Source organism: Salvelinus sp. IW2-2015, linkage group LG27, assembly GCF_002910315.2.
Source record: "Salvelinus sp. IW2-2015 linkage group LG27, ASM291031v2, whole genome shotgun sequence".
In the NCBI taxonomy this organism is placed as follows: domain Eukaryota; kingdom Metazoa; phylum Chordata; class Actinopteri; order Salmoniformes; family Salmonidae; genus Salvelinus; species Salvelinus sp. IW2-2015.
In genome coordinates, this window is record NC_036867.1 from 34,765,203 (window position 1) to 34,792,446 (window position 27,244).

A 27,244-nucleotide genomic window follows, 5' to 3' on the forward strand; every position below is an offset into this window, starting at 1 on the left:
TGTTAGCTGTGTGTTTCAATCATTCCGAACCCCCTTCCTGGAATTTGGTCACTCAGAGGTCAGAGTTAGATTGATGAAAGCTTTCAATATTGCTCTGTGGTTTAGTTACGAGGTGTTGTTGCCTAATAGTGCCATGGAGAGCTGAACGCATAGATTCACTGATATAGCTTCCTGACCTCAGGTGGGAAAGCAGTTGGGCACTTAGGCAATGGATGGAGGACAATTGGCTGATAGATTTAGATGCAGTCTATCTCCTTCTCTCCCTTCTCTCTCTCTCTCTCTCTCTCTCTCTCTCTCTCTCTCTCTCTCTCTCTCTCTCTCTTCTCTCTCTCTCTCTCTCTCTCTCTCCTCTCTCTCTCTCTCTCTCTCTCTCTCTCTCTCTCTCTCTCCTCCCTTTCTTTCTCTCTCTCTCTCTCTCTCTCTCTCTCTCTCTCTCTCTCTCTCTCTCTCACACCCTCCCTCTCACTTTCTCTCTCGGTTTGTCTATTTTAGTTTTAGCCACAGTTGTGTGATTTGAAGTAGCGTTTTTAAACAGTAACCACCATTTTCCACTGCCCACATAGACCCATACTGTATCTCCAAAACCATTATGAATGTAAATATAAATATAGATCATTATAATATACATTTACTACCATTTCCTTCAAAATTCTTGTGTTAATTTGCAATACTTTTCATGTGGCGTTTTCAATATTTGCTTTTCCAATGTGCTTAGCTCGTTATGAATTTTAATGAACCCTGAATGGTGCAGAGGTATAATTTTAACATCATATAAGATGATTAGGTTTGCCTTTCAAAACCACCTCAGCAGCAGACTCAAACAAATTAATGATTAGAAATGAATAAGCTGTAAAATACATTTGAGTGTATATCAGTGTAGGGTTCGTAATGACTTTGACTTTGGTAATGACTTTGACAGGCCACATGCGTTATTCTCTTTTGCCACAAAAAAACAAGAATACTCCTGTCGGATAAGAATGTACGAGGAATGAATTTCTCCCCGTATTGAAGGTGTTGTTCTTTGAGACGGAGGGTGCAGAGTCTGATCTTATGTTCTGAGTTTTTGTGGATCTCTGCTGACAGAAGTGCCTTCCCATTGGGCAGAATGTTTGAATCAACTTCCACCATGGAGGACTGCCGAGGGGAGGACGGCTCATAAGTAATGGCTGGAAGTGGGGTCAATGAAAATCGGTACCACATGCAAACCACGTTTTGATACCTTCCATTGACTCCATTTTCAGCCATTATCGTAGCCTGTTCCTCCCTCAGCAGCCTCCACTGGTTTCCACATCATTTTACCCCCCCCCCCCCCAAAAACCCACTGGGAATGTGATGAAAGAAATAAAAGCTAAAATAAATCATTCTCTCTACTATTATTCTGACATTTCACATTCTTAAAATAAAGTGGTGATCCTAACTGACCTATGACAGGGAATTCTTACTAGGATTAAATGTCAGGAATTGTGAAAAACTGAGTTTAAATGTATTTGGCAAAGGTGTATGTAAACTTCCGACTTCAACTGTATAGGTGTGTTCATTAGAAGAACAAAAGCCTGGTGGATGGCTGTTACAGTACCTGGGGACTTGATGCCCATATGTGAGGGCATTATGTAGGACTGGCGATGGACCAGGGGCGAGGAAGGCAGGGAGATAGACTCCCCCTTAGCCAGCTTCCCCCTCGGCCTGCCCCTTGAGGGGTGGGGGTGGTGGGCACGGCTAGGCTCCTGGTAGTGGGTCACCCAAGCACCAGCACCCCTTCGTTGGATACTGTGGCTATGGTAATCAGTGACTACCGCTAGCGAGAGSAGAGGGAGATATAGTGGGAAAGGTGAGAGAGATTAAAAGGGGTCGGAAAAGAGAAGAGAGAGAGAGAACAAATTAAACTGTAATCAATAATAGGGCCTATCAAAAGGTGTATCTGGAAACGTAAAAGGATAATCCACCCCAAACCACTAATTCCTATGATTAACAGTGTTAAATAACACTAATATGTGAAAACAATATTTTTTGTGAACAAATGTTTCATTTTGTCGTTACAAAAAGGTTGGTAGCAACATGTGAAAATTGTAGTGGAAATCTGTTGCAGTTCAAGTCGACTACAAAACCCACAATGCAATGCTATCTGGGCTGCCTGGCTATTTAGCTAGCTAAGTAGCAAACGTATCTACACACAATAATACCAAAGTCAATATCAGCATGTGAAGTAGCTAGCTATCTGTAAAATTGCCTAAACCAACTGCACTAGCAATTTAGGAGTCTATCTAACCGAGTTCAACCTGCAGTTCATCTCTGACTAGAGTGAGTGCAGAGGATGTTGCTATGGCAACACTGGCCCTTTCCCACCTTTCCCACAGACAGGGCGCATTGTGGGATGGTACTTGAAAGAGAAACTGAGTTGAATCATTTGGTACACTGTTTAGATTGAGCACAAAGAAAGTGTTATTAAATGTGATAGTGTGTTATCCCCTATCTCCAACGAGGAGAACCATGTAGCTCTGACTCGTTCCGACACGATTTCCTGATTTCACAGATGGACCACTTAGAAGTTAAATCATGGGGGGATTTTTTTTGAACTTACTGATAGAACATAGGCTTTCACCAAATTGACAGGAGTTTTATCCCTTTAAACAGGTGGTTTATCCCTTTAAACAGTCAAATACATGTTTGGAGCMATAATAAGTGGACCACATCCCCTTGCATTAAGAGACCGGATCTATTCTTGAAGTCTAGTAGTGGCCCTCTGAAGAGCGGACTGCCTACTGGCAGCTCAGGTCTTTGAGGGAAGTGTGTTCTGCTTTTGTCTCTACGCTAAATGTAATCACTGCACAGTTGCAATGATGTTAATGACGTGTGTGTGCATTGCAGTTACTGGCTACGTCTGATGCATAGAGCRCAATAATAACACAGCACTAACGGGGGCTGGAGTAATATGTAATGCTACAGCAAAATGACATTAAAGCAGTCCGTTGAAATTTAGCATGGTTTATACAGTAACCTCATTCCTGTGGAAGACAAGAGAGACAGATGGTCATCTACATTACATAATGCATTTGAACGACAATCTGCAAGGATACACACAGCCTTAAAAAGCAGAATTTACAGGTTATGGACAAAACCAACATTACTAGGTAGGGAGTTGCTATAACTTGATTATGATTAGTTATAAATTCAGGGCCCCTAATCGTGCTGCAAAGTTTCCATTCTCCTTCTCTGATGCCTCTGAGCGAGCCTCCAGGCCACACACACAGCCTTATGGGAAACATATGCTGCTCATCATGTAGTCAGGGAACAACTTTCTCTCTCAAGGCTTTTAATCCAATCCCAGTCAGCTTCACACGACGTATACCCATAGGCTTGCTTAGACCAGGGGTCGCCAATTACATTCAGCCGCGGGCCAATCTTTCCTTGAGCGGATGGTCGGGCRGSCGGRACATAGTTATAAATAATTTGTGCACTACAAATTGACCGCAATAATCCCAAACAGATATACTGTAGTATTAGACACAAAAAATTATCCTTTCAAACCTCGATTATATTGGGATACGATCACATATTTTCTCTATTTATGCGTGGGAATACTTGGGAACAGATTTCCTACATTAAAATCACTTTGAGAGGATTTCCTGGTGATTTTACAGCCTTTTWTGTCCAACAACAAAAATGTTTTAAAATGTACATGCCATTACTAGCATGGCAGTCCACCTTTTGGACTAAATCTAAGGACCTAGAGGTATTAATGATAGATTTAATGGTAGATGGTAGATGAGACTGACACAGTTCTCTGAGTTCTGTAGCTCGTCAACATTAGATGTATTAAATATTTAATGTGCAATATGCTGACTTTGTACCCATATATCTAGAGTGCCTTCTGATTTCCCCCAGACTTCTCTAGGGGTGAACACTCACGTTATGAGAAACTGACAACACCCTTGTTGTTACCTCACAGAATGGAGCTAACTAGTAGCTACATAACTACTGGAAAGAAGCACGACTCCACAGCGGAAGCACACGAGGCCCAGCATCAATCTGAATAATAGATTATAGCCTACCAAAATAAAGAGGGTAGACAAAAATTATTTAGAACTGGTAAGAAAAAGCTATATACTGTAGTTATAACCGTTGCGCCTGGCATCTACTAGCATACCCTGTTCAAAGGCATTTRAATATTTTGTTTGCCCCTTTGAATGGCACACATACACAATCCATGTCTCAATTGGCTCAAGGCTTAAAMATACTTCTTYAAGCTGTCTCCTCCCTTTCATCTACACTGATTTGAAGTGGATTTAACAAGTGACACCAATAAGGGTACATAGCTTCCACCTGGATGCACCTGGTCAGTCTGTGTCATGGAAAGAGCAGGTGTTCTTACTAATTTTTGTATAGTCAGTGTACATCCCTCATGACCCAAAAAGTTATTGATAATTTCAGTATCTTCTTTTTGTGGGTCAGGGCTGTTTGTTTAACCCACTCCAACTTCTCGTGACACACTTTAGGTCTGAGAGGAACTTACAGCAGTGGGACGCGGCATTCACTCCTTAATTAGGCTAATTGAAATGGCTCTATACTCAAACACCCGGGGACAGAAAATTCAGAGCAGCCAAGTAGCTACCGTCTTCAATTAGTGCGAGTGCTACTAATGTCAAGGATTGGTTTCACTTCACCAAAAACGATGTCTGCCCCGAGACTGATACGACACAGATAGTACCTAGATTCCAGAATCATCCCCATGGCTCCAGAAATCCATCAGTTCCCTATCGGCAAAAATGTCAACCCATCCTTTTATCAACAAAATCATGTGACATTATTATAGTGAGTGAAAAGGTGTCTAGTAACCTGTCACAAACTGTAATGGGTGCAGTGTTGTTTGTTCTCTTTCCTACCTGGATCCCTCCTGCTCCTCTTCTCTCCTTTCCTATTCCTCCCGAACACTGCTTTGAACATGTTCAACTGATTACAGGGAGTTCTGTGAAAGATAGTCAATACAAATATATTATTCCCTCTGCAAAAAGTGCTATTGTAGTAGCATGACCATATACTCCTAAATGAGGCAACACTAGTCATAGGAATATATGGATTATGATGAGCCCTAACGTATCCTCATCAGGCACAGTGGTCTGGAATGAAACCTGRCAAAAAGGGAAATGTGGAGAATGGTACAAATGAATGGATGCAGCTCAGTGACAAATGGATTCCAGATTAGCAAAGGTGAATAGCAGAAAATGAGACTTGAAAACAAATGCGAGGCACATGCCGAAATACGTTTATTTTATCTAACGTTATTACTTACGAATTAATTCACACACACGACACAGTAAAAAAAAACATTTTGTTGCAACAACTTTGACGCGTCACATGAACGATTATGTAAACTGTAACGTTGAACAATGTAACGGTTTGTCATGCCCCTGACACTTCACGCATCTAGAAGTTGGCCCACAAAACAGCCGACAACCTCACATTTAACAGTACAAGCAAAATATACCTGTTAAAAAAAGAAGAGTCAAGTTAAGTTCGTCGACGTTTCTTCAAAACAACGCATTTCCCTCCATAGCTATAGGAATGTTCATTGCATGAGCGGAGATGTGATCCATCCTCGAAGTTGGAGTTGCTGATGAAAGGCTCTGTCGTGCGCTTTCTGGGAGCTGGGTGCGCGCGCCCTCGAAGTGAAGAACGTTTGGATGACAAAATAAATAAATAAAATCACCAACACCTGCAATTCCATTCCACAGCTGATTTATTTAACAAAGCCTCATTTTCACAACTCTGAATCTTTTTTTAGTGTTTATGATACGCTCTTATTTAATCTTCATACACTTCCATTTGACACATGGCACATCTTTGCCAGTGTTGGACAACATACAACAGGGCGTTTTGGGGGGGAAATTCACACACTTAAATAAATCATTAAAAAAATTCACTAGACATCATATCATACACAGTCTACACATTGAATACAGTAATGTTCTGTAACACAGCATAACATTGTTTTTTAAATTTCTCTGTACAAATACTATTTGACATTTCACAGATATGACTTCATGATATATATTTGGCCAACATGGAAATTATTTATTTTACTCAAAATACAAATTCACATTATTTTCCTTTTGGCTGTAGTCGATTCACCAAGCTAGTTTTGAGATATTCACCGCCTTTACTATATCCATAACTGTCTTAGTTGATCAATTACAGCCAACATATATTGAACAYCATGTTCATTTCTATTTTGAGTAAACTATCCCTTTAATGTTTATTTTTACGCAACACTTCTTCAGCACTCTCTCCATTCTCCACATTTCCAACCAAGCGGATGATTGGCTCATATCCAACCAACCTCATCATAAAGCCAACAGACCTTTCTTACTGCTGAGAAACACTAGAACAAACTATCCTGTAATAGAACACGTTCTTTGGCTGACATTACACCACTCCAGAAAACAACAAGCTCTTTCCCACTGGAACCACACACACACACACACACACACGAGAACACGCACACTCATGTTCTTTCTGTCTCTCACATTTCTCTTTCTATCTCACACACACGCACAAACAGACTGATGAGTCAGTCCATGGTTCCTACATGGTTTCTCCACCCCTACACCCAGGAGTCAGGGGATCCAGTGTACTGGTTAGCCTTCTGAGAAGGCCTCCTCGTGGTGGAGTAGAAGTCCACGTAGTTAGTGGTGTTGGTATTGGATTTCAGTCTGTTAGATTGGGAGGTGTTGTATCGCTCTGTGGAGGTCAGGTTCTCYGGCTCGTCCTGGTAAGGCCCAGGCTCCTCCTCCCCGTAACCTTGCGGCGATGACAGATACATTCTGTAGTTGTTGTAAGTATTCCTATCCGGCTCGTCGGAGTAGAACACATCTTCCTGCTCGTAAAACAAAAGACAAATTCTTAAGACAAACTCAATCCCTTCAAGACAACAAACATGGGTCCTACATGAGAGTTGAGGGACTATTACACACAACCAGTGATAAAGTGGTAAAAAAAAAGAAAATTGGTTGGTAATCTCTGATCGCAGTCCGTAGTCCTATACTTTCAATGCATTTTTCCAGAAAAGGTGGGTAAACCCTCYTCCAAAACAGAAAATGTACCCTCCACTACACCACTGAACACAAATTGAAAGACCAAACTTTTAAGATACATTTAATCCATTGAACACAAGACAGGCTCTATGAGCACCACTACCCCCAATAAAGGACAATAGGGTTGTGTAATCTTATTTTAGGTAACTGAAAGAGAATTTAAAAGCCCAGTGCAGTCACAAATGAGATTTTCCTGTGCTTTATATGCATTTCCACACTATGAGTTCAGAATGATACTGTGAAATTGAACAAATTATGATAATGCCCTTTAAGTCTAAGAGCTGTTTGAAATGAATGAAGTTTCAGCCTGTTTGGGTGGGATGGAGTTTGAGTACCCGGTATGTCACCAGGTGGGAAATTAGTTAATAGACCAATTAAACCTCTCTGCCAAAAATAGCCTGTTTTCTCCACTCAGACCACTCAGACAGGCCTAGCTAAATTCTTGCTAAGAAGCTATTGTTGTTAATTTTTGACACATTTAATTGAAAACAATCACAGTAAGATACTTGATTGTTACACAGAAATTATTTCATATTGAGATAAAAACAGCTGCATTGGACCTTCAAGACAACAGAACCACAACATATGTGTCTTACCTGGGACCTAGGATAGTCCTCTCTTGATGGTGAGGAATAGGACCCGATAAAATATGGTGTTTGCTTTTCTGACCCTGAAAGTGAAAAACAAAGAGAATACAAACATGAGGCATTGTTTAACTCCACTCTGTGTATGAAACATTCAAAATATATACAAATGTACAACGGRAAATGTACTGGCGATTAAAAAGACCATCATGGCTTACCTGTGTACTGGTTTTTGTGTAAACTGTTGTCTCCATAATATGTATCGAGTTGCATAGATGACTGAGCCCTCTGGTAGTTAGAGCTGTGTCTTCTGATCCCTAACATGGCAGGAGAGGAGGTTGCACTACCACCTGGGAAGACATTCCATTCATTCAATCACTCAACATTATATTTATAAACCACTGGTCAGAAARTGCTTGACGGTAACCCGGGCCTAGACCTCAAAGAGCAAGCGGAAGCATAGTGGCAGGGAACAAACCTYGAGAGGAACCAAACCCGGAGGGAACATCCATTGTGGTGTGTGTTGATGAGTAGCTTGAACATGATAGTTGAGTGCTCTCACCTGATTGGCGGGGCACGGGGGACATCTGTAAGGTGCTAGTAGGCAGGGTTGGTTGAGACCTGTACCTGTCTCTCTCCAGAGTGGACACAGGAGTGATGAAATGACCGTGGTGCCATCCGTCCTACAACAGAGATAATTGCAACTCAGGACAGTGATATTTTACATCTGCAAAACTGTATTTTAAGGTATTTTATCAGAGATCACTTCCGGTTTTTCCAAGGTAAAATGGAGCCAAGTCTGCAACTTTTGATATTAGTTAAGCGATTATACCAAARCCACAGTGATCTGACCTGTTTGTAGAGGGTGCGCAGGTCCCTGTACTGCCACAGCGTGTTGAGGACCTGAGCAGCCGCCTTCACCACCTTCATAGAATACCCCTTCCCCCTGCCCTTACTGATGTCCACCAACTTCTCGATGCCCCCCGTGTCTGCCAGGGCCTTGGCGTTCTCCATGTTCCTGCTGGTGACTTCGTGGAGCGTGCAGCAGACAGACGCCACCGTCTCGTCAGATAGCAGGGAGGGGCTTCCTCCAGGGAGACGGTTCACCAGGTCCCGCATCGCATACTTTCCTGGGAGGGGAGACAGGGGGCATGAAGGACTTATAAGTGTGTGTGTGAGAAAGAGAGAGAGTTTCTGTGTGTGTGTGTGTGTGTGTGTGTGTGTGTGTCTGACCTATAAGCTCCTTGTTCCTGCTGTCCAGGGCCATGTTCCTCAGAGCGGTGGCCACAGAGCAGACCACCCTGTCGTTGTCCATCCTCAGCAGCTCCACCAGGATAGGAAGCCCCTTCTCCTTGCGCACCGCCGCACGGATGTACGCCGCAAACTGCACACAGGGTATTATGATTTCAATCGTATTTTTATTTGACCTTTATTTACCCAGGAAGTCCAATTATGTTATTACAGCACCATTATCATTCAATAACACCAGATAAACAGTGTAAAGCGATGCACAACAGACATGAGCGTCAGGTGGGAGTTGTTGGTCGCTTGCGAAATAGATTTTCTCAATGAGACATCTTAATGAGACTAACCTGTATAAACAAAGGTTACAATGAAACAAAAAAGCAGTACACCTTCCAGTTTCCAGCAGAGAGGTTCTGAAGGGATCCAGCGGAGCCCTCCAGGGTGGCAGGGTTGGAGCTCTCTGCCAGCAGGCTGAGGTAGGGCTTCACCACGGCCGGGTGCCACAGCATCTCTGCCCCCCGCGGAGGCTTACCAAACCCCGGGATGGGTCCCACGCCGTCCCACTGAAAGCATAATGAAGAGCATGAGCGGGATATAGGCAGTCAGTTCTAATCAAATCTTGGAGGACAAACACCACAGAATGGAAGAAACGTTGTCCTCTGTCGCAACACTAACTACCGAGTTCCAAACTGCCTCCGGAGCTTCATGAAATGGGTTTCCATGGTCGAGCAGCCGCACACAAGCCTARGATCAACATGCGCAATGCAAAGAGCCGGCTGGAGTGGTGTAAAGCTCGCCGCCATTGGACTCTGTTTGGTGGAGGAGGAATAATGGTCTGGGGCTGTTTTCATGGTTCGYGTTAGGCCCCTTAGTTYCAGTGAAGGGAAATCCTAACGCTACAGCATACAATGACGTTGTAGACGATTCTGTACTTCCAACTTTGTGGGAACAGTTTGGGGAAGGCCCTTTCCTGTTTCAGCATGACAAAGCCCCCGTACATGAAGCGAGGTCAATACAGAAATGGTTTGTCGAGATCAGTGTGGAAGAACTTGACTGGCCTGCACAGAGCCCTGACCTCAACACCATCGAACACCTTTGTGATGAATTGGAAAGCCTACTGCGAGCCAGGCCTAATCACCCAACATCAGTTCCCGACCTCACTAGTGCTCGTGGCTGAATGGAAGCAAGTCCTCACAGCAATGTTCCAACATCTAGTGGAAAGCCTTCCCAGAAGAGTGGAGGCAGTTATGGCAGCAATGGGGGGACCAACTCCATATTAATGCCCATGAGATGTTCGACGAGCAGGTGTCCACTTACTTAGTGTACATAGTGTATCTTAGCTAATGTTCTGTGTTAATTCTAACACATTTCCAGGCGCCTTTATCATAGGTGTCGGAGTGTGACTTAGCCAAGGAAAGCGGATAACCCCTACTATACACACCTTATCATCCAGCCAGCCCCTCTTCTTCTTCTTCCTCTTCTTGCCCCAGCAGAGGTAGTCTAGGTCCTTACTGGGGGACCCGTAGCCCAGCAGGGCATCCAGTTCCTGAGTCCCCAGCAGGCGAGACGAGGGCATCTCTATCTCCAGACGGTAGGACAGGTTCCTCAGAGTACACACACAGTTCTCCACAATCTGGGAGAGGAGGGGGAAGCATTTCAGCGATGCACACAATATACACACACACACACACAAAGGGGGTAAGATCAGGAACTTCAAGTTGGGATAGCAGAGATGGATGGGCAGAAACTGAGTGAAGAGGACTGGTCTAATTCTGGGTAAAGTAGAGGGGGTTCAGGCGGGTGAGGTGCATGTCATTGTTTCTGGACTAGCCTAAATGTACTACTCTTATAGTAAGCCCACCTTGCTGTCGAAGTCAGAGGTGCTAACGCAGGCCTTGAGGACATAGAGAAGTGAATCCACCAGCCCCTCACAACACCTCAGCTGACCCCTGGCCTCCTCTCCTGCTGAACTCAGGTTCCTGTAGCAAAACACAGTAGAAAGGTGAACAATACATCCACTTATACAATACATTAAGGGTTACACACACACACACACGCCCACACACACGCCCACACACACGCCATTTAGCAGACACTTTAATCCAAAGCGATGTACAGTCATCTGTTCTTACAGGGATGACTTCCTCACTCCTCACCTGAGGCAGCCGGTGGTGTTGCGCAGCAGGAGAGAGGAGTGGAACTTGGTCTCCTCTCGGTAGTTGCTGCTGCTCCAGCCGGAGTGGGGGATGACCACAGTGTTGGTCAGGGTGCTCAGAGCGTCCCTGATGATGGTCATCTTGACCGCGTCGCACGACGACAGGTTCCACAGCACCCCTAGTGGTAAACGGGGATAGGCACGGATGTAGTGAGCAGAGGACACGTGCTGAGGTGTGGCCATAAGGTTGTATCCAGTCAGCCCTCACTTGATAATGCAGAGACAGGCAAGAAATACTGTATCAGCAAGCAGGCATATAGACCTCTCAAACTCAACTCTGGACCTCAAAGCCAGTTCCACTACGTTTTTTTCATTGTTCCCCTCTAATCAGGGACTGATTTAGACGGGTACAATGAATGAACAGGTAGAACAGAAAACCAGCAGGCTCCGGACCTCGTAGGGTAAGAGTTGAATACCTCTGGTCTAGACAGCCATAAAAACAAGCAGACAGCAACAACAAAAAAAGACAGAGACAGACAGTGAGGCAGAGAAACGTACCAGTGACCAGCTCCCGGACTTCGTTGTCGGTGGTCTTCCTCAGCAGTCTGAGCAGAGCGGGGACGCCACCAGAGTTCCTCAGGGCCACCTTGTTGTCGTCTGTAGCCTTGCCATAAACCAGGTTCCTCAGGGCTCCGCAGGAACTCTTCTGCACCTCCACAGCTTTGTGGTCCAGCAGGTCCACCAGGTGCTGGATACCTCCCAGGTGACATACCTGTTAGAAGAGGGTCAAGGTCACACACACCTGGAGCTGACAAAAAAAGTATAATCAATAACACAGTTACTTAAGCAAGAAGGCCCGAGGGGGTGTGGTATATGGCCAATTTACCACGCCTAAGGGCTGTTCCCTAGAACGACGCAACGCAGAGTGCCTGTATACAGCCCTTAGCCGTGGTATATTGGCAATATACCACAAACAACCGAGGTGCCTTATTGCTATTATAAACTGGTTACCAATGTAATTAGAACAGTAAACCATTTTTTTGTCATACCCGTGGTATGCATTCAGGGGTCAAACCACCCAGCTTATATTCATGTTTTTAGGACTATCCTTTGTATTAATTCACTTTTTACTGCAGTGGGCTAAATCAGGGTCACACAGAGTGATTCTTGGTAGTCTTTAACCAATCTACTTTGAAACAAAAGTATATACCTCACAGACATGGTTATGGGCTTAAAGTAAATAAGACAACTGTACCATGTCAGATATAGAGTTGAACTGTATTACATTTTGAGTTTGCATCCCAATATTACACATCACAGAAGACTGAAATATAACAAAACCGTTTGACATTTTCTGAAAATAWATATATWTTTTTAAATTATGAAATTGTGAAAAATATTAATGACATTCCACCCATGACACCACTAGWGTGCGATTTGGTCATTCGACTGCAGMAAAGGGTTGYGTTTGTGCTTTCAAATCCTCTCTAGGGAAGGACTTCCCATCCCCATATAGTCTGTGTGATCATACACGTCAGCTGAGAGGTTAGGAACAGACAGGGACAGACATCCGGTTACCTCCACTTTGATGCGGTTGTCTCCGTAACACAGGTGCTGGAGGTAGGCTGCAGCGTTGGCCTGGACCGAGGGGAAGTGATGCTGCAGCATGTGGATCACCTCAGGAAGATCGGGGTCACGCCATGCAAACTCCCTACAGAGGGCGGGGAGGGAGAGCGAGCGAGCGGAAGGGAGAGGGATATAGAGGGAGAGAAAGAGATAGCAGGACAGATAAGGGGAGAGGGAGAGAAAGAGATGGTAGGAGAGAGATAAGGGGAGAGGGAGAGAAAGTGAGTCTAAAAGCAATTTTCAATCTATCGCTTCCAACATCAATGACACGTCATTTGATTTGAATTCATCAATAACATGTCTGGATGTAATCATCACGTGGCTCRACGTGTGTGTGTGAGTGTGTGATGGTGCGTTGTGTATTTGTACCTAGGATCCTTTTGTATACTGTCTATGGAGGGGGAYCTTGTGGCAGCCCTGTCGACMAGACCAGAGTGCCTGGAGAAAGAGGTCTCATTGGGCCCCTGTCCCTGCTGGGAGACCCTGTAGGGGTCTGCGTATGACCCTGCGGTGTTCAGCCCATAGCTGCTTCTTTGGTACGCCAGCGTGCTGCAATGGCTTGTGGTCCTCTGGAGGGTCCGCTGAAGGTTCTCCGCACCTGGGAATACAAAGACGCAGATATTCAGGATGGGTTGTAGCCTACACACACACACACACACACACGTGCACACACTTCTCCACTTTGAGTCTGTATAACTGCATCGCCATGTGTCTTAGAAACGACAGCCCACATATGAGTATCTTGTTGACTGTAGACTACAATCTAGTCATTACACACCATGCAAGTCTCTGGTCCCAATGGTTCTAGCCATGTGCAGTTGTGTCTGCTAGTCTGCTACTAGTGTGTTGCAGTACCCGTGAGTGTCCTGTAGATAGCGCTGTGCGATCCGTGGTGGGCGTGGGTGGGGCTGTGATACAGGGGGCTTTGGAAGGCTCTGTCGTCGTAGACAGGCGTGACGTGGCAGTCAGGAGACATGGCCATCCTCATATCCTGGTCCAGTGGGCTGTGGTGAGTGGCGTAGGAGCTGTGCAGGCCTGGACACACACACAGCAGGAGAACATGAATAGTCATGACATTATTTACACTGTCAGCTGTCAAGATGGACTTGGAGGACAATGTTGTGGGTGATGGAAGGTGGAGAAATGGGGGTGAATTTCTTCATCAACCCTAAAATCAACCTTAAATCTAAAATTAATATTACAATCTGTAATCAGTTSTGTCGTATGTTGGTTGTGAATGGTTCATTCTAGGCTGCTGTAGTGTGAAAGTAGATCTATCTTCATGGTTGAGGTTGATGTAAGTGGTTTAGTATTTTATTAGGATCCCCATTAGCTACTACCAAGGCAGCAGCTACTCTTCCTGGAGTCCGAACAGGGTTCGAACAGTTACATCACAACAACAGCCTACATCATTAAATAAAACAATACAACATACAAGACATTATTACTGTAATATTACAAATTACAATATAAAATCCACAATACCACAACATTACAATGTGTGTGTGTGTAGAGTGTCTGTGTTAGAGTGTGTATGCGTGTGTGTGTGTGTGTGTGTGTGTGTGCGTGTCTCTTCACAGTCCCCAAGTCCAGAACAGACTCTGGGGAAACACGCGGTACTAAATAGAACCATGACCACGTGGAATAATTTCACATCAGGTAACTCAAACTAGCAGTAAAATCAGATAAAACAACACCTCACAGCACAACGCGGTCAGAAAGAGAGTTCCACGTGGTCATGGTTCTATTTAGTACCGCGTGTTTCCCCAGAGTCTGTTCTGGACTTGGGGACTGTGAAGAGASCCCTGGTGGCATGTCTTGTGGGGTATGTCTGGGTGTGTTAGCTGTTTGAACAGACGGTTCGGTGCTTTCAACACGTCAATACCTCTCACAAAGACAAGTAGTGATGCAAACTATCTCTATAACTTTGAGCCATGAGAGTGTAACTGTAATTTGCCTATGTCCTTCTTTGCAGCACTTGACCATATATCTGGGCAGTAGTCCAGGTGTGATGAAACTATGGCCTGTAGGACTTGTGTAGTTGATTGTGATGTCAAGAAGACCGAGCAGCGCTTTATCACGGACAGACCTCTCCCCATCTCAGCTACCGTTGCGTCAATATGTTTTGACCATGACAGTTAACAATCTAGGGTTACACCAATCAGTTTAGTCTCCTCAACGTGCTCAACTGCCCCATTATTCATTMGATGAGGTTTAGGGTTTAGYGAATGATTTGTCACAAATACAATGCTGGTTGAAGTGACCACACCAACGCTAGAGTGCGTCTTGGATGGTGCAACCTCTTTTAAAAGCTCAACCTATTGAGATGTACTGTGCAGTRTWGGCCTACRGCCAACAAGAATCCCCTGCATGCCTCTGCTTCAATGTAATGAGCTGTAAAAGGCTATGCTTTATGGTTCTCCAGGGCGCACTTGATTTACTTTGCCAGCAGGCTCCTTTCTTTTGGCCCTGTAAAATAGATGGAAACCAATCCATGCTGCTTTGTCATTTACCAAACACCCCCACAGCAGAGCAGTGCTCTGAATGACTCTGGCGACGCCTCAAATGGCACCCTATTGCCTATATAGTGCACTACTTTTGCCCAGAGCCCTATGGTTAACCTCCGAACAAGGGATTTATAAAACAGGGCTATGTGGGTCAGTAGGGTAGGCTCAGTGATATGATGCGCTGCAGGATGGATCAGGATAAAGGACAAAACACATCTCTCTGTCGCCACACTACAGATCTAGTATTTAGTTCATATAATCCCTTTCAAACAGAAACCAATGGATCTCTACAGAGCTAAATCGATTCAGAAAGGCAAGTTCTCCGCACGTAAATAAGAAGAGAGACTGGTACCGTTTTACCCTTTTCAATAATATTTTTCCTACCCTTGAACCAGCATAAAATGACCCTTTAAAGCTAGAATCTTTACTTGCCACATCAATTTTTGGACTTATAAAGGAATGATACTGTATATACCCATTGATTCTTGAAGAATATAACTTAAATAAATGCCTCATGAATTTGGTTCAATAGTTTTAGGCCTACCCCTTCAGAACMAAAAATATAAGCTTTTTATACTCCAATGTTTGTAAACAAAGCAAATGTAAATAAACACTGTATAGCAGGGTTCCCCAACTAGTGGCCTGCATAAAAGAGATACTGTATATGAGATTGTATACAAATGTAAGCAAKGTTAGACATTATGATGTTTTGGTCAAATATTTGTTTGGGCTTCTTGCGGTCAATTTGCAGTCTACAAATGATTTGTAATTATGTTCCGGCCCTCTGACCATCCCCTCAGAAAAAATCCTCCCGCGGCTTAATCTAGTTGATGATCCCTGCTGTATAGCCTGAAAACATGGTTCAAACTACTATTATTATGTTGATGGATGGTCAGTCCTTGCATGCATAGCTTTGCATTTGAGAGTGGTTCAATTTATCCAGGCCCATCCCTCAGCTTTTTACCAAAACACAGGCGGGTGACAGCTTTGTTTGTTATTGTTTTAATTAAGGATTCCAGCTTTAAGTGCATGTGTGTGTGTGTGTGTGTGTGTATGCATGAACGTGTGTGCATGTGTGTGTTTCGAGGCAGAGTCCTGCTGTATGACTAACCAGTGAGGCTGTCAGGCCGTGACAGAGGCAGGGCGGTCCTCTCGTAGAGCCCGTAGGCGTCATGTATGTAGGGGAGAGCCTGAGCCCCCTGGCGGGGMAGTGTGGARCCGTARTGCTGGGGCACAGCCGTCATACAGGACCTCAGAGGAGAGCCAGACAGCCCCCTMCCCTCCACCARAGACAGTGTAGACCCCAGGYGCCCGGAGACACTACCCATCGCCTGTTGAGGTGAGGTGGCATGACTGGCGCTGCCTGGATGGGGGCTGGTCCGGAGAGGAGAGTCACCGTTCCCGTTCCTCTGGTGGGTGGGGGAGTAAGGAGAGGTGGCGCGCTGGAAGGAGGGGGTGGTGCCTGGACCGGGCAGGGAGGAGGGGGGCATGGTGGTCCCGGGGAAGATGCTGGCGAGGGGTTTGGGCTCGGTGAGGATGGGTGAGCCGTAGGCGCTGCCGCCCTGGGAGGTGCGGAGAGAGACCCGGGACGGGGACACGGCGCCCCCCACACCACACACAGGAGACTGGCCCCGGGAGGAGAGGGAGCCCATCCTCCTCATCACCCGCCCTGAYGCTGAGACCTGGGATAGGAGGGATGCAGGAAGCAGGGTGAGTGGGGGAGAGATATGGACAAGGCACGACACACAGGAAAGCCAATTCAGTCCTTGATACATATGGTTATCTTTAACTTTGAGTTGCATACAGTTTGAGTAGGTTAACTAAGATATTATATAAATGGGCAGGCTTTTAAAAGGTTATATAATATGAATACGTGGGCATATAAATAGGTTGTCTGTCTCTTCACAGTAGGTGGGTTAGTGTATATTGGCTACCTGTGCGGAGGCCTGTCCCTCTGCCCGGGAGCTCCTGCTGTGACTGGGGCTTCCCCTGGGGMCGCTGCCTGACAGCACGTGTCTGGGATCTGACAGAACCACGTTCTCTCTGCTCACACTGTAGTAACTCATACTGCTGTCCTGGTAGCCACTGTCTGCATACGACGTCATATGGGCCACAGATCCTGTGAGAGGGAGGCGAGGGGAGAGGTAGAGGAGAAAGAGAGGAGGGGGAAAGGGAGGAGAGGGGGATGCAGGAGAGAGGAGAGGAGAAAGATGGGAGGGAGGGAGGAGAGGAAGCAGAGGACAGAATGATGTTTGCCTTGTTGGTCTTCAGGTCTATTTCAGAGCTAGGCTACACAGTGAATGAGCATTTATGCAATCAATACATTCATAATGAATACAGCATCCCACGGTATGTAAAAGATAAGTGCCCATTTAAAGAAGTATTGTCACTAAGTTACGGAATGCGCCCGCTTAGGATGATATACTGTTTATTGTGCATTTTATGGCCAAATGAAAGCTGTCGTTACATTAGTTGTAGATGTTGTCTTAATATTTAATTAGGAAACCACTGCTACGTTATATACTGCATGTTGTSTCGCAGTACCTGGTATACTTTGATGTTATTCCACAGCTACTTTTTATTTCAAAGAATTTTCTGTCTTTTGATTTCAAAGCATTTTCAGTTTTTTTAAATTTCAAAGCATTTCTGCCTTTTGACTTTCAAACCTTTTCCCCCCCTTTTTGATGTCATCATTCCTGCGAGTTAAAAAACAAACAAAAAAAATTCCATCTAGCCCTAAACACTCTATATTCTCCACGCTAAATCTAAACTTTCCCAAAAAAATGAAGGCGGCAGATGAAAAAGAGGATGCAGGAAGTAACAGACCCTCACTGTCATGCAGGGATGCCCTCTCCACTTCGGGGAGGTAGAGTGACCCGTGACCCTGATCAGCTCGGAAGAGACGGGAGGGTGACTGGTGAGAGCTGTCCATTACAGCAGCCCGGTGCTCTCCCATATCAGACACATCTACTGAGGAAAACAAGATGGCGTCATGTCAACCTGTGTCCTGTGATCGCTATCGAGATTGTTTAAAATCACAGGAGATTGGTGACACCTTAACTGGGGAGAACGGTCTCGTGGTAATGACTGGAGCAGAATAAGTGGAATGGTATCAAACACATGGTTTCCATGGTTTCCGGGTGTTTGATGCCATTTCATTTGCTCAATTCCAGCCCTTATTATGAGCCGTCCTCCCCTCAGYAGCCTCCTGTGGTATAAACGTAACTTACCTCAAAAGCAGTTTATGATGGGACTCGCTACATGCCCTTGTACTTGCATTTCCATTGGGCAACCCTATGGGTGTCTACACAATAGGATTTCAATAGGGGTCAATGTGATTTTAATATGGGAGAAGCTGTACCTGTGGATCTCCAAGCAAAGGACTTCTCTGATGAGTCACTGTAAAGAAGAGAAGGTAGTAAAATAATGGAGGGAAGGGGGTGGGGCAGGACAGGCATGGAGAGGAGATGAGAGCTAGATCAACATGACAGTTTACAATKTAATCCTGTGTTTGTATTTGTGTGTGTTGCATGTTGTGCGTTCAGTGAGCCTGGATAAAGGCATTACTGTAGCTACTCATCATCAGTAGCTCCAATGTAGGTGACATGCTGAGAAACAGGGTCAGGGCTCTGTGTGTGTGTGTGTGTGTGCGTGTGTGTACCTGCTACTGGCATCATCCTCATCGGCAGGCGACTCAGCTCCCAGCATGCACCTCTCCAGTTGACTGGCGACGATCTGACGCTCCTCCTCCAGCTCCCGGGTCAGACGCTCAAACTGGAGCTCCTACGGCAACACGGAAGGGACAAACGGTAGAATCATACTCGCCGAATGACACTTTCTTTCACTGACAACAGCTTCCACTGTGATAACAATAACCAAGGTACACAGCCTTTGGCATGCTCACTTTGCGTCAATTTTAGAGCATTTTAATGTTTGACCTGTAAAATATCTATGGTCAAAAAAAGAGGCTTTGTGGCATTAAGGTCAGAGCTACTCAGATTCATCAGGCAGATTTCCCGCTGAACAGGGACGGGTGTTTCTTAATTTGTTTGTTACAAGTCAACATTATTATAAGAATTCAATTAAAAACCCTTCAGTGCTACAAATGTCTAAAAATGTGTATATAGACTAGGCAGACTTTATAGGCCATGAGGTGAGACTAACCGCTAAATGACGAAGCATCATCTAATGGAAGCAATCAGTGGCACAGTGGCAGCCAGCCACCAGCTTGAGCAGGATGGGTTCTTATCAGGATGGGAATAATCCCTCCTCCCATGCCAAGCAGTGCCAGGTTGTGTCTAGTACTGTACCAGCTGAGTGGTGAACTGGAGGGGTCACTGACTGACTGCCCATTGTCACAGGGTCACAAACACAAAGTGTCTCTGTCTAGTGAGAGGCGTCGACCCCGGAAGCTCAGATCCTGTCTGATGTACACACACCAGAGAGAACCAGACGACTTCTGCAACACACTGGAATCCTGCAAACCCACAGGAATGTCAGCCAAAGACAGAGTGACTGAGTGCAACACACACACAGAGAGCGCACACACACTCACACCAGAGAATTACTGGGCTCAACCAAGCACATCACACAAGCAAACACACACACACAATAAATACAAGGGGGGGGAAAAAACATATACACACATTAACACACACACACTCCCTGACAGCTGTCTAACTTCAACAGTTTGCAGCGCATTAGGGACCTTAGTGAAATACGGGCAGGGCAGCAGGRTGGGTGATGTAACTGGATTGAACCAGCCTGGCTGGCCTGGTGCTTTAACTCCACCTACAGATCTAGATTAGGATAGAGATGAGAGATGGACCATTCCCGGAAAACTAAAACAGCGGGGCACAGTATTCATCCAACATACTGGTACCAAACATTCCATGACAACAACAAGAAAACCATCAAGACTTAATTCTTACTAGAACGTCTTGTTCTCTTGGGACTTTTGGCACTAACATGGCATCCGCTGATTTTTCAAACGTCTTACTGGGTTTGCCAATTTCTGAATGGCTACTTGCTCATTCAGCATACTGTTTGCTACAGAATCCGATGGACTCCTATTGCTATTCAGTATGAAAATGCTGATTTTGCACAGATTACTACTGCGGCTCATCATACTACTGCAGTTAGCTGACCCCCACACTTCTGCTGACTCTTTACAAAATCTGACAGAATTCAAGAGAGAAACCCCATTAGAAAACACTTAGCCTAAAGCCTTAGGTGTCGAAATACGTCAAAACAGCACGGCCATACTCACGCAGCAATAGAGTGTACGCAACAACAACAGAAATGAATCCATTTTWTTTTTTTAACTAAAAGATACACGAAAATCTATAAAATCTCATCAGGAAGACACTTCCAGTTTTCAGAATGAGACGACAACGAAAAAGATACTGCATTCATTTACAGTTTTGTGRCGGGTTTGATTGAACGTCTGGAATATTGTGACATTCACGTTAGTCATCACTCATTTCTGTACTARCACTCAGGAGGACAGAACAGTGAGGCAACCTACACTGTGCATCTGTAAATCCTTTATCTGTAAGCACTCTGCTTTCCCACAATTCTGATTGAGCGACAGTCTCAGAAAACACTGCTTGATCAATGGAGGTTATCTCCTTGTACATTCTAGCATCTCTAAATGCATAATATAACAGCAGAAGGGAAAAGGGGAGGGACAAAGACTCATAGAACTAGATCGAGATGGGAGAGAGAGAGAGAGAAGAGAGAGAGAGAGAGAGGAGAGAGAGAGAGAGAGAAGAGAGAGAGAGAGAGAGAGAGAGAGAGAGAGAGAGGAGAGAGGAGAGAGAGAGAGAGAGAGAGAGAGAGAGAGAGAGAGAGACAGATCGGGAGGGAATGCGATTCATTCCTACTGCGAGAGCACGAGAGGAGCAAAGGAGGGAGCTAGTCATACCTGTTCTTTGACCGAGGCCAGTAGGTTGTTGGTGCTGGTGTCTGCTTGGCTGTGCCCGCTCGGTCCCTCTCTGGCCGGCAGAGACCCTTCCCCCTCCTCCCCCATCTCCGCTGCCCGCTGCTCCGGGGATGGCATCCTCCACCCTCTCTGCCCTGTGGAGACATGCCCAGTACACATTACACAGACAATATGTTACTGTCCAGCACTAAAACCCAAACAAGGACTGCAGTGCATGGAAGGCCCAATTGCTTGCCATGACATTTTGCTACTTATTGGCAATGCATGCATGCGCTTCCACCAATGTGACAGGCTGAGAAGCACTGCACAGCACTTCAACTAGAAGCCTGTGTACAATAGCAATACAATTACTACAGCCACTGTCAATGGTATGTCAGCTCTCCCAATGCAAGCTGATGCTGCATTACATCAGGGCATTGGTGCAGCCAGTTCAATGAAAATGGACTGTGAGGTCAATGCATGATAGTATGATGATACACTGAAGCTATAACAACATGACAGATACATTGTAACAAACAAAATCACCGTGTTTGAAGTTTGAACACGCAAGAGAAAATGTACACGGCGCATATGGATATTGAGAAGGTGAATCATCCGACTCTACCTAGGTTAAAATGATAGGGATCATGTATTTACAATTCTGCAACAGCTGCTTACTTACGAGGCACGAGCTAGTGCGATTCCTTAGCCGCCAGATGTTGCTGATGTACTGTTCAGGGTATACGTCCGTCAGGAATCCATTTTCCATACGACCGCGACAGCTTCATTTTGCAAACAGTGTCGCTAAGACTACATTACTACTTCATCCGTTAGCAATTATTCAAGCAATATTCCATGCATTGGCGAATGTCAATATTACTATTTATGTATYTGCCTTGSCTGTCCAAAATCTACCCAGCTACGGTGCAATTGACTTCTGTGGCACCCACCCACGATTCAGGATAGATGTGACGTCACCATGCGGTTTGTACACGGAGGTATTTATATGGTAATTSGCTGGGGCCATAGGAATACAACACACTGTTTTCACCTTACAAAATAATAGTTTAATCAACAGATATATGACATTTAAAGTGGTGTTTTTTTCCAAATAAATATGGAATGAAATGAATATGCTATCATATTTTATTGTTGTAATGTAATGAGCCATATGAATAGAATKAATTTGATTGCATATTATTTCTGTTCTATAACCTGTACGAAGCTATGTGATAGTTTTATATTGTACTTGTCAATAGGCATGATTATTAGCACTAGTACTGTTCTGACAGTGTAGCTAATTACCACTTAATCAAGAAAGAGYACGAGGGGTACATGCACATGCTAATTTATTTTAATGACATATTCACTCATCACTTTAAGAAAGATGTGAGAATCACACATTGACTGTGTTTTTCACCAATGAAAAACTAGGGAAGATTATTACTGTGTATATTTACTGTGCTAAGTGGAAAATGTCTTCAAGCTACATGTACCTTCACGTAGGGCTGGGCGATAGCGTGAATACCGGTATGGATCAACATGTCATCTATAAAAAAAAAGTTTTTATTAAGTGCTAAATAACTGAACAGTTCAACAAATTGGACTACTTCACTGTCACTTTTGTCCTAGTTGGSTTGAGAATAAAACCATSATGGAGAAAGCCTGTTAAAATAACTKAGAACTCATTTGTTGCCATTCTAGTCTCATGCACTAATAATAAAACATATTTGGATCTTGTATTATTCAGAAACATAAAATACCRTCAAATATCACCATACCGTTGTAAACTATAGTGATATAATTTTGGCCATATCGCCCAGCCCTACCTTCACGTCAAAGCAAAACCATTTTTACTTCAGAGCAAACAATATCATTGCACGATACAATTGCCACTATTCCCTAAATATGTAGAATGAATTGACACCGTTGTTTGAACATCACAAAAGGTTTCTATCTATCTATGGAATCAATGGCCACCATAACTTCATAACACTGAACCATATCCTGGTATGAGATAGGCTGGGATCTTGGCTGGGAGGGCATCTCTTCAGAATAAAGTAGATTCATTGGCATTTCTGTCTTCCATTCCAAACCATGTCTGCCYTCCCATGACAAGTGAATCACTTAGCACCCATGTTTCCATGTTTTTTTGGCAGCGCTCTCGGTTTCCGATCCTATTCAACACGAGAGCTGAAAAGCGTGAGCCACAAACGTCTCCTTTGTGTGTCCGTACAGTAGGCCTTGTTCACAAACAATCTTCACAGCACCGAAACCCTTTTTTTACACCACAAATAGAAACTCCAGTGTACAGTACTGTTTCATAGTCACACAATTCATCTTCCAATTCAAGGATGATAATATAAACATGACAAGCATCAACAAGCTGTGTCGGTGTTCTGAGAACAACATTACACGGCGTAAAAAACAAAAGACAACAATAATAAATAAATGAACAGAGAAGGTACCGTTGCATAATTACAAAACATGACAGTCGGGATGTACAGTAATGAGAGAAAGTGTGTCACTCAGAGAGAGAGAGAGATAGAGAGAGAGAGGGAACAGACAGTAGAGTGAATGGCATGTGTGGGTGTGTGTATCCACTGTTGTTTTCTACCCCAGATGGACCTCTTCTGTTCTCCTCCCTATTCCAGGTCTTCATCCTCAGGTGCGATGGTGCTCGTCTGTTCAGAGGTCACACCTGAAAGACAACACACACACACACACACCGGTTGGTCATATGTAATAATGGTAAACATTCAAAATGCATTAAATCCCGTAGCCAACCCATATGAGTCATGTTTGGCATTAGTCCAGAATTTCCATATGGTATGAAATAAACACTTTAATTGTTTGATTAAAGGTTGTTTGATTTAKCAGAATAAACATATAGTGCTGCTGCTAATTCCTCCAAAATACWTGTCGAGGAAAAGTCTGTCAAAGACTATGAGGCAAAGTAATTTGTCGTACTTGAGCAGTCATCCTCGTTGGTGGACTTCTTCTCATCCTCTATGTAGCCAAAGCTCAGCAGCTTGGACATGCTCACAGGAACARTTTTCTTCTCAATGGACCTGTCCATAGTAAAATCACTTTGACTGAGAGGTTGGAAATTAAATTGTGTTAGTGGTTATGTTGAATTTATAACTTCCAACATTACACTAATGATATACTACACCGGTTATAAAGGTTATGCAAACATATCACATACTGATCCACGCATATTTCAGCATGTTGGTATTATTAAGCGTGAMGTGAAATGGAATTACAGAATGAATAGTAGATGTGGAATACAGAGGCAGGCACTCACGTCTTCTTGTATTTGTTGATCTCCATATAACCACCTTGGCTTAGAGACATGTTCTCCATTTGGCTGGACGCATCAGTGACTGTGGGGTTCTGCACACAAGAATACAACCAGTTCAAACCAGTCGGTCAGGCCCAGTGCAAGAATACTCTTTGTATGAAGTATACACGCGCATGGAACACTTCTAAMAATGWAATGGACGACCGAGTAAATAAATGGGTGAAGATATGATGACCACACCAAACTGGATGGCAGTCAAACAAATGAAATGTTATTACAGTACACTGGTAAAAAACAAGGCAGAGAATTTCAACAGAAGTCCCCACCCAATCCCTTTCTGAACGCAACGATGGAGTCAACTCAAGAGATGAACTGAGGGAARAATAAAGGGAGGGGATGATGGTAAATGATAASAACTGTGTCAGTGATTAGGGGGTTTGTTGGGGCCATTGAATTCACCTTCTCTTTATAGCTATCACTCTCCCTTTCCCAGGCTGAAATATCATCAGTACCGAAGGGAGCAGCTAGAGGTTGCCTTTTGCCGTATCCTTGACAATCATCAGGGGATGCTGCTTTACTTCCGCTGTAAAGCACAAAACCATTGTAATACCCCTACATTGGCCACTACTTTTGGCCAAGAGGCATCCATTTGAGAACCCTGGCTTGGACAACTAAAGGTACACCTACCACCAAGAGTCAAGATGTTACTTCCCATTCTAAACATTACCTGTTCATCTGTTTTCAAGACACATACAGACATGACATGATGCAGAACATTTTGTTAGGCCTGACATATTGTTCCATGATCACASTTTAKAAAATGAGACATTCCAATAATATTTTCGTCAAACAGAGCCAATGAACCAACAKGGTTCGGGGTCCTTACCGCTGAGATTCAGCTGAGAACCAATCAGGTGAGTTGTAGGATTTATTAGGCCTAGCCTCCTCCTTGTTGTCCTCATGCCACAGTAAACCTGTGGAGGACACATAACACAAGGTACTTAAAAGTAGGAACATGACTAAACATGAATTCATCTCTTTTTTCAAAAGCAGTCTTTTCATTTCCTCTGGGAATTCAATGTGGGAATTCAACACCTCTCCCCTATTTGACCTAGATATTTTGGGTGTATGTATTGATATGCAGGCTATGCATGTAGTTCTGTCCTTGAGCTGTTTTTGTCTATTAATGTCATGAATTATGTCATGTTTCATGTTCTATGTGGACCCCAGGAAGAGTAGCTGCAGCTTTGGCAAAAGCTAATGGGGATCCTAATAATATACCAAATACCAAATGAGTTGAGCATGATATATAGAGCAATTCACTATAATTTGAACTAGCTAATATTATTACAGACACACTAATCTGTCTCCAAAATGCCCATAGTAATGAGCATGTACTAAAGTGTAAAGCATGTATCTACTGTAAAGCAGCACAAAGCTATGTCACAAAGCATTGTTACCCTTCTGTCCCCCTCCTTTGGCAAGTTTGACATAGTCGGAGTCGGAGTCGAATATTCCTACACGCCTTCCGCTGGTCCTGGCCTCAGGAGCACCCTCAGTGGCTTCCTGGCACAGCCCGGGGATCTGGGAAGTGGGTCCCGTAACACCGTTGGAGGGGGCTTGGCCTGGATAGCCTGTCTTCACGCCTGTAATAAAATAATTAGGTTTTGAATGGGCGTTGTCACCAGCGCTTAAGCCTGCATTTACAGGCAGATGATGCAACTGCCCTGGCTGGCTAGAGAATTCATGGCCTAGATGTAAAAGCTATATTGAGTGATATAGTGTAGCCTCCCTGTATGTAAGCATATGAAAGCCTCTGCTAAGGTCTCGAAATTCGCTGCAAGGGAGGTAGCTAGTGCACTTTCCCCTGCAACCAGAAGGTAACTGGTTCAAGCACCACCTCAGCCATTCCTCAATCGCTACATTTGGTGGAAGCAGAGGGATAAATCCACACTCTCTCTGGTCTTTTTAGGAATACTCTGCTTAGASGTCTGGCCCTTTATGGCACAGGAGAGTTTGCTTAAATGCAAGGATACTGTATTAGTTGGCTCAGATGTCCAGTTAACTGACTACAGACAGAGGCTAGAATACGTTAGCAAGCTAGCTTACCACCAGGCTTGGTCCGTCTGTGGTTGGGAGCAGCACTCATTTTGGCTGATGATGATTCCAGAATTAGCTGACGGGGTATAATAAAAAGACAAGAAAGTTGCAACGTCAGTTAAATATGCAAGATAAACTATGCTAACAGCTCTCGCAATATGTAAACCACACGACAATCGGGTATCCCCGTTTCAGACACAGAGGGGAGAGGCACACACAACCTTTGTTCAATGCTAGTTAGTGGGATAGCATTCTTCAGCTAGCTAGCTGGCTTTACACAAAAGCCATCAAACGTGCACGACTAGCTAACAGGTTATCATATCATGTTGGTAATCGCACATAGAGTAATGCAATGTTCAGAGAGGAATTKTAGGTTTAGAAAAGCTATCTTACACAATTCGTGTGCCGGTGAGAGTGGAGACCTGGATATGGATGGTTAGCTAATGCRGTTAGCATTTCCTGCTGCACATTCCATGTACATCCGGTCATGTGGTTGTATTTATTATTTATAAAGAAAACACCCAAAACAGAAATATCCTACCAACATAYATTACACATTTACATACAATTATTTATATTACAGTTACAATAAACCAAAATGTATAAATAGATTGACTTCAATTAGGAGACGTTCGTGCCTTTTGGATTTGTAATCCTGTAAATTATTAGAATTTTCATTTATTACAGAACATTGCAATTTTCTTCACTCAAA

The 27,244-nt window shown here is 44.1% G+C and overlaps 3 protein-coding genes across 6 annotated transcripts in view; all 3 read right to left on the reverse strand.

Annotated features, from left to right (window-relative positions):
* Positions 1-4,941, reverse strand: part of LOC139023124 (protein TANC1-like) — a 36,868-nt gene extending 31,927 nt beyond the window's left edge. Inside the window, exons 1-2 of the mRNA XM_070435540.1 lie at positions 4,881-4,941; positions 1,577-1,795 (exon numbers count right to left, since the gene is read on the reverse strand). Coding sequence (XP_070291641.1) covers positions 1,577-1,795; positions 4,881-4,941 — 280 coding nt within the window. The remainder of the gene's footprint in view (positions 1-1,576; positions 1,796-4,880) is intronic.
* Positions 4,942-5,716: 775 nt separating this feature from the next.
* LOC111953549 (plakophilin-4) lies at positions 5,717-22,093 on the reverse strand. Of its 4 annotated transcripts, none has more exons than XM_023972911.1 (21): positions 21,811-22,093; positions 21,132-21,283; positions 18,867-18,988; positions 18,567-18,604; positions 18,032-18,172; positions 17,140-17,324; positions 16,317-16,887; positions 13,554-13,733; positions 13,068-13,296; positions 12,651-12,783; positions 11,631-11,844; positions 11,074-11,251; positions 10,779-10,896; positions 10,359-10,550; positions 9,307-9,480; positions 8,906-9,056; positions 8,525-8,802; positions 8,235-8,355; positions 7,891-8,022; positions 7,685-7,758; positions 5,717-6,874 (listed from the first exon to the last, which is right to left on the reverse strand). In XM_023972911.1, exons 2-21 carry the CDS (start codon positions 21,264-21,266, stop codon positions 6,599-6,601), a joined length of 3,642 nt encoding a protein of 1,213 aa, XP_023828679.1. In that variant the 5' UTR covers positions 21,267-21,283; positions 21,811-22,093; the 3' UTR covers positions 5,717-6,598. The 4 variants fall into 4 exon arrangements, with proteins under 4 accessions (XP_023828679.1, XP_023828681.1, XP_023828680.1 ...); XM_023972913.1 differs by having other exon boundaries at positions 18,038-18,175; XM_023972912.1 differs by having other exon boundaries at positions 5,717-6,871; positions 18,032-18,175.
* Positions 22,094-22,460: 367 nt separating this feature from the next.
* LOC111953551 (uncharacterized protein C7orf57 homolog) lies at positions 22,461-27,017 on the reverse strand. The gene is made up of 8 exons (XM_023972914.2): positions 26,926-27,017; positions 26,542-26,608; positions 25,893-26,078; positions 25,319-25,406; positions 24,892-25,015; positions 24,436-24,524; positions 24,099-24,223; positions 22,461-23,829 (listed from the first exon to the last, which is right to left on the reverse strand). The coding sequence occupies exons 1-8, from the start codon at positions 26,986-26,988 to the stop codon at positions 23,774-23,776; spliced, it is 798 nt and encodes a 265-aa protein (XP_023828682.1). The 5' UTR covers positions 26,989-27,017; the 3' UTR covers positions 22,461-23,773.
* Between the last annotated feature and the right edge of the window lie 227 nt (positions 27,018-27,244).